The 7,241-nt window shown below is 45.1% G+C and overlaps 1 protein-coding gene across 1 annotated transcript; it reads right to left on the bottom strand.

Moving 5' to 3' along the window:
- Positions 1-382: 382 nt before the first annotated feature.
- On the bottom strand, positions 383-3,016 carry VKORC1L1 (vitamin K epoxide reductase complex, subunit 1-like 1). Its single transcript, XM_010158219.1, has 3 exons — positions 3,006-3,016; positions 2,125-2,234; positions 383-1,321 (listed from the first exon to the last, which is right to left on the bottom strand). Exons 1-3 carry the CDS (start codon positions 3,014-3,016, stop codon positions 1,095-1,097), a joined length of 348 nt encoding a protein of 115 aa, XP_010156521.1. The 3' UTR covers positions 383-1,094.
- Positions 3,017-7,241: the final 4,225 nt, after the last annotated feature.

Genomic DNA, 7,241 nt, shown 5'->3' on the forward strand with positions numbered 1-7,241 from the left:
CACTGAAGAGGTTTCCCTTCCAAGGGATGTGTGTCAGGCCTAAAGTTCATTTCCCAATATAGCACAAACCAAAAAGATCCTGACGAAGATCAATTAAGTAACTGCTTCTTCAGTGCACTACTTGGTTATCCCACTCAGTCAGTGGTTTCCACTGCAAATTGCAGCTCCGTACTGCAGCATTCATAGAACATCAAACACTGTAACACTGGCTGGCTGACGGCAGTTTAAAAAGGGAACAGCTCTGCATGGAAACGAGGTCCTTTCAAAGGACTCTCTTCGATACACCAACCCCAATCTGCATACAATATCCCGGTGGCAGCTTCCTACTGACCACATTAAGCTGTTTCATTCTGTACTGAAATTAATGACGTTGTGGTTTAATGAACATACTTCAGGTTTCAGCTTAAATTCCATTTCCGTTACTAGAGACCAAAAAAAGGAAAATGGAACAAACCCAAACCCTCATTCTTGTGAGAGCACTAGCAGAGAGGGCAGCAACGCGGCGTTCTCTACAGAGGTCGTTTCTTCCATCGTGTCAGTCGACAGCTGAACACTGACAGCCCCTAGGCTAACAAAACTGATCGTACGGGGAGTTTGCCAGGGATGAAACCAGTACATCTAGTTTTATTTACAGTGTAAGTCCCCGTCCAATCTAAGTCCACCAGCTAAAAAAAAAAAAAAGTAATACACGTACTGTAAACATGGCAACATTAAATATGGCAATGCTAGTCTAGAATACTTAATGTCATGACCACATCTTGTTATACCTGAATTTATATACAGGAGATTTGAAAGCAAGTGTTACCCACTTCACAGGTGGAGGGGGAAGAGAGCAAGTCTAGGTTTTGCGGTGGCTGAGACTCCTTCAAAGTAAAGTTAAAGCTTGTCTTTGATTGTATTAGAGCTTTCTTTCATAACCACATTTAAACTGAAGATTAGCACAAAAAATTATTTAGGGCCCCTTCAAATTTATAATTAAAAATTCCGTTATAATTCTTGGGGAAATTGTCTGATATGGAGAATAAAAAGTTACTGCAAAATAAACTTAATGGAAGTTGGATCTTCAGACTGTCAGTCAAAAGTTCAAACAGGCGTTATTCCTGTTTGGGCTGGAGTTGCCGTTTCCAGGCCTCGTTCAAATAAACTAGTCGTTTGTAGTTGATGATAAAGAGAATGAAGTTCAGCAAATAGGTGATGATGCAGACAATGCAAAATTCCTTCAGCACGAAGTACAGAATGTACGCCAAGTACAATGACCCTACTACAGACACTATGGAGGAGGTCATGAGGATTAGAGCTGCTACTGCGCTTGCTGTCATACCTGCAACAAGAGAGAGAAAGTTACTACCGCAGCTCTCATCCCCCCCTTCCACACAATCCAAAAGCCTAAGCACACTAACTCAAACTGAAGGCTACTCAGCACGTTGGCATTCTGTAAAAGTCTGTGTAAAATACCACGAGTTCAAGCTGGCTGACAAATCGCTATTTGGAGGACAGCTTCTAGGTTCTGTACGACAGTCCTTCGATAAGAAGTGTGTGTAGTGTTTACCATCTTCTGCATTCCCGAGTTATGGGAAAGTTACAGGTTGGTCATAGAATCATAGAATGGTTTGGGTTGGAAGGGACCTTAAAGATCATCTAGTTCCAACCCCCCTGCCATGGGCAGGGACACCTTCCACTAGACCAGGTTGCTCAAAACCTGGTCAAGTTATGTCTAGCAATATGAACAACTTCACAGCAGACCATATAGTTACGGAGACACAGGCATACATTACATTTCATGCACCTTTCAGCCTGCTATCTCGATTACTCCTGCAAAACCTCTTAACTCATTTTTATTTCCTCTCTTTTCTACTGTGCAGTCCAATAAACATATCGAAGTGAAAATACCAGTGCAGCAACTGTCTTGATATTACATTAATAGCATAGCAGGAAAAAAACGCAATTGCTCGTGTTATCAGTTGGGGTTCTAAGCCTTTTGGACAGATGTATCATTAGACTGGTGCTAAAACACCTACACGTCACATGCATTTATCTGGTCTTGCAGACTGCACATGCATAATCCACTCCTCATCACCACAGAGCTGTTGCATACTTTAGACTCTCAACTGAATTCTTACTTACCAAGTAGCATTTGTAGTATATAAAACACGAGTCCAAAAACACTGTTTGACTGATTTATTGCACTGTCCTTTCCAAAGACAGAACCCAGCAGACCGAATCCTCGACCCCATCTGTAAAACAGTGAAATTAGTTAACTTGTAGTTGGGCGTTTATTGCTTTACATCAGCATGTTCGATTCAAGACTGTTGGAAAAAACAAATACGTATTAGTGATAGGACAAGTGGTGATAGGACCCGTTACAAGGGGTAACGGGTACAAATTGAAATCAGGGAGGTTTAGATTAGGTATCGGGAAGAAATTCTTCACAGAGAGGGTGGTGAGGCACTGGGACAGGTTGCCCAGAGAAGCTGTGGATGCCCCATCCCTGGATGTCTTCAAGGCCAGGCTGGATGTGGCTTGGAGCAACCTGGTCTAGTGCAAGGTGTCCCTGCCCATGGCAGGGGGGTTGGAACCAGATAGAATCATAGAAACATAGAATGGTTTGGGTTGGAAAGGACCTTAAAGATCATCTAGTTTGATATGTTTTTTGATTCCCCTCCCACCCTTAACCATTCTGTGATTCTATATATTCTGACGTGACCACTGCAGTCCTATATGGAGCTATCCCGGAAAACTGAGCAGCTTGCAACAGGGGGTGCACTAGGCACACCTTTCTTGGACACACCAGAAACCACCAAGTTCACACAGCAGCAACTTCACCAAATACCATGTCTGCTTCCTAGGGTTGTAGTTTAAAGCTCTTCTGTCAAATAAACACTTCCTTCCGCCAACGACAGCTTTAGTTCTCTCCACCACAGCACCTTGGACACACGCTCACTATACAGCTAAGGGAAAAGAGTAAGACTTGGCAACGAGTTGTTACCAGCTCTGCCAGCACTGACCTCGCTGGCATCACGGCAAGCAAATCAGAACAGACGTTGGCACTTGGGCTGCTCCTGATCATTCACCACCTTGGGGGAACCCCCATCTCTCAGGCAGACAGGCTGGGGACCCCCATCTCTCAGGCAGACAGGCTGGGGATGGTAACGTAACAAGATTCCCAGATCGCATTTGTTAGCGCCCTTGCACAGCGTGACATTCTGAACCTTAACCACACAAGTGACTTCCAGCTTTTTAGTGGTAAGGTGGCAAGTGGCACAAGCCCTACAAAACTGCTGCCACAGTAGGGGTAAAAGGCAGTATTACCAACTGTAGTTGTGCTAGAAATCATTCATTCGATGCCCTGAGGCAGATCACCCCATTATTTGTAAAAGCAAAGCGAGGACCATATTTGAGTGTCACTTGAAAACATAAAGAGAAGTTAACACTACTTCAACATGCAACTTAATTCACTTCCAAGAGAACGTTAGGATACCTGCCAGCACACCTCTGGAGCGTGGAGTCAAGCGCGACATAAATGCACGGCGAGGTTCATGTTATCAGGTTAACTGCCACAGGACTATGTCAAAACCCCGCGATTCCTCGCGGCTGTTGCGGCAGAAAATGCTAGCGTGCTACGTTTATGCCGACAGAAGCGCAGTTCCCAAACAGCTGCTTGTCCTGGAGGCAACAGTTGTACCAAACCGAGACGCAGCACTGGTTTGTTCTGCGCACGCTACAGGGGCGTTGCTGACATACTGGGACCAGCAGAAGGCTACCACCACAGTACAAGCAGTTTCCTCACGTGAGAAAGGTACCACGCTAAGTACAATTTACTACAACCTCCAAAATATAACCTCACTACCAACTGTGCAATGCTTTCAAAACATATTCAAATTATTCACCGTAATTCAAAGCTACGACCTGTCTGCAGGTAACTAACATGCCCAAGTCTTGTGCCCTTCTCCCCAAGACACTGGGCAGAGAATTAGGTACCACTTCCTAGGAAGCAGGTTTGTTCCATAAACCGTACAAAAACCAAACATACTTTCAACAAGTTCTGTCTCAAATCTTGTCAAGGGAAACTTAGGTGCAAACATAAAGCTTCAAGCCAGCACAGAAGAGACCCTCACTTGCTTTACGACAGGGACAATGCCTCGCAGCCCAGAGCCGCCCAGGGTCAAAGAGTTGCGGGGGAGCAGCGCAAGAGTGCCTCTCCCCCTCCAGGCATCCCAGAGCAAGGTTGGGCTATGCAGGCTGCGGGGGCCAAGGCGGATGACACACCCTCCCTGCAGCTTAGGAAGGCAAACGGCCCCAGTTCGAGCGCAGTATGCTTTGTGGGTGAAACTGCAGCAAGGATGGATACCAAAACATCCAGAAAAGCAGCTGTGGAGATGCGAGCGCAGCACTTCACAGCTAAGGGAGCCACGCTCCCGAGAAGGAGGGACTTCGAGGGAGACCAAACTCCACACAACAAGACAGAAGCGAATGTTATAAAGAACTACTGCAAGTTTCAAAGAATCTCAGCTATGACAAGACTTTCCTCCCACATGCTGAATCTTACCTGGGTTTAAGTGAAAACTATGTATTCTTTAGTCTGACGTCGGGAAGACGGTCACAGCATATGCTATCCAGCTACCAAGTACAGCCTTAACAGCCAGACAAACAAAGGTATCATTCTGCATTTAATAGCTTCTTTTTTATTTTTCTGCATTCCCACATTTATACATGCTTCAGCTTACTATCTACCGGTGCAATTTCTCATCATGATAAATGAACATCCTCTGTGTTCCAGAACAGCATATTACGGGAGTACACTTTAAAAATTTCACTATCATTTAGCGGAGACAACACCACTGGCAGAAAGGCAACGAGGAGCACCTCGTGGAGGACACTAGTGCCTGAGCCATTTTAAAGGACAAGCAAACATCCGCCATGCTTAGCAAGTGACAAGCTGTAAGAGTTAGCAGTGTGAGCTCAAAAAGCAAAAGAGTTCCAAGCTTGTCAGTCAAAGAAACAGTATACATTTAGCCAGGAGTCTGATTATTGTCTCATGCACTTCCTGTAAGAAATGCTATACTGTTTTTTCTAGTCAAGTACCCCAGTTCTGACAGTTACCTGTAGGAGATGCTTAAGGGCTTTTACAAAGCGGTCATTCCCCAAGATGCTCTCCTTGACCTCAATCATCTTAAACTTCTGAACTGGGATTTCACCTCCATCAGCATGCTCAGCCGCCTACCTTGAAGCCTTCCTGACTGCACCTAGACATTTCCTGAATTTGAACTACAAGCACTTTGTGAAACTTACTGTCCTATCAGGCAAAATAATTCTCAGCCCTATTGCAAATTCCAGTCAAGCCAGAAATGGCCTATTTATGAAAAGCAAAAATACGCATGTTCGAGACCTGATCACCGTAAGGTTGAAAAAGCCTTACACAGCCTCATACCTGGCAGCCTAGGGTACTGCTGTGTTTTATAGGAGATGTGCCTCAGCCACTACATACCATCAGTCTGAAGTATTAAGTTACCAGTCTTCCATTCAAAATACAAGGCAAAAGTCACTTGAACTATCAGCTTCTGCTGCTTTGGGAACAACCTGCTTTACAGCTAAGGAAGCCAGTTTCCTACAAATGTTTCTGAAACCCCTTCCCTTCCCCAGCACACAGAATAACCAGCCCCTGCCCAGCTCACACCCTCCAGCCCCTGCACGCTGCCTCCCCAAGCAAGCCCTTTGACAGCCCTGTTGCTGCCTGGCTGGCAAACCAAACGGGACAGATACCCTTAGCTCGCACAGCGGGTATCTCCCCCTTCAGCAGAGGTATTATTTTGAGGCCCTCCCCTCCCCTTTGGCACTGAATCTGTTTCTATAAAACTTCAGTAATTTGTATACTTTGTTAAATTTTGCCATAAAAAAAAGAAAACTCATAAATTAAATCACTAATACTCAAGACAAAGGTAAAATCTCCTCAGAAACCAGGCTGAAAAAGCAGGATAATACAATCTTTCTTGGCTGCAAACGGTTAGCACTTTTTTGGCTCAGTATCCCAGCTGTAAAACTTTTATCACAGGCATCTAGCTACAGCTCTGCCAACTGCCCATTATCGTGAACCTGCAGCACTCCAAATCCCGCTGAGGCGCAGCGCTTGACAGGCTAGATGGACTCTGCCCTGATTTCCCGCACCCAGTCCACGGGGATCTTCAAACCTCCCCTCAGACAGCAAAACCAGTGAGTCCCTGCTACAGAATAACTGAGGCAGCACCCTTACACCTGCCATCTCACTATCTGCAGACCTCCAAAATAAACAGCAGCCAATTTGAAACCACAGGACAGGTTTTATCTGCCTCAGGAGATCACATTTTTAATGTAAACTATTTCAGCAGCCTACGAACCACAATATGATCCCTGCTGAATGACCACCAGCTGCTCCACACACTGCCCCTTCAGCAGCTTAATCGAACTTGTAGCTTTCCTATACAGGATCACAGGTGATTAGCGAAACCAGTAACTTGGCTCAGGTTAGAGAGATTCTGACTAGAAAAGTGCAAAGACAAAACTAGGAGAATTTAAAAAAAAACACATGGACATTGTTTGCCTCTGCTGGTTCACAAGAAGGGACTAAACAAGCTGCCCCTTTTATACTACATGCAGAAAGCCACCTTTACCATTTCTCATCTTACACCAGTCTAGCAATCGCAGCTGCAGCCTCAAACCTCAAACAAATGCTGGGACATGAGGAATTTCCCATTAATAGGAAGGATAACTTATCTAATGTTCTTAACCTGGAATGAAGCACACTTGAAAGACATCAAGTGTACAGGAATTGCCCCACAACAGAACTAAATGGGAACCTACAACATAAACATCAGGTTAGGGAGGAGGTCAGAGAAGTTTCCTTCTATGTCCCAATTTCCTCAGTTATGGGGCTGTTCTTGTCAACTTGATTTCTTGTTACAGGCTGCGCTCTAAAGATGCATCAGAACAATAGCTCTGGCAAGTCGTGGTTCGCTGAAAACCCAGCACTGGTCCAAGTTTTACCTGCAGTACCTTCCAGCGCAGTTGCACGGCCGCTCTGCAGAGCGACACGCGGTGTTACGCTGTTGCAGAGCTTAACTCACAGCACGGCGGTGAAGTACTATGTCACGAGAGTAAGCAAGTCAAACATAACATCTACACAGGTCTAAATTCACTGTATAAGTGATTTATGAAGGCGATCAGAACACTACAGTAACACTACTGTTGTCACACGTCACGCCTGGCAA

The sequence above is a fragment of the Eurypyga helias genome, unplaced genomic scaffold, assembly GCF_000690775.1.
Source record: "Eurypyga helias isolate BGI_N326 unplaced genomic scaffold, ASM69077v1 scaffold48958, whole genome shotgun sequence".
NCBI classification, from domain to species: domain Eukaryota; kingdom Metazoa; phylum Chordata; class Aves; order Eurypygiformes; family Eurypygidae; genus Eurypyga; species Eurypyga helias.

What these genes read in the sequence shown, in the direction of transcription:
- VKORC1L1 (XM_010158219.1), bottom strand. An exon ending in TATACTACAAATGCTACTTG is followed by an intron (nt 1,322 to 2,124) that starts GTAAGTAAGAAT and finishes CTCTTGTTGCAG; the next exon opens with GTATGACAGCAAGCGCAGTA.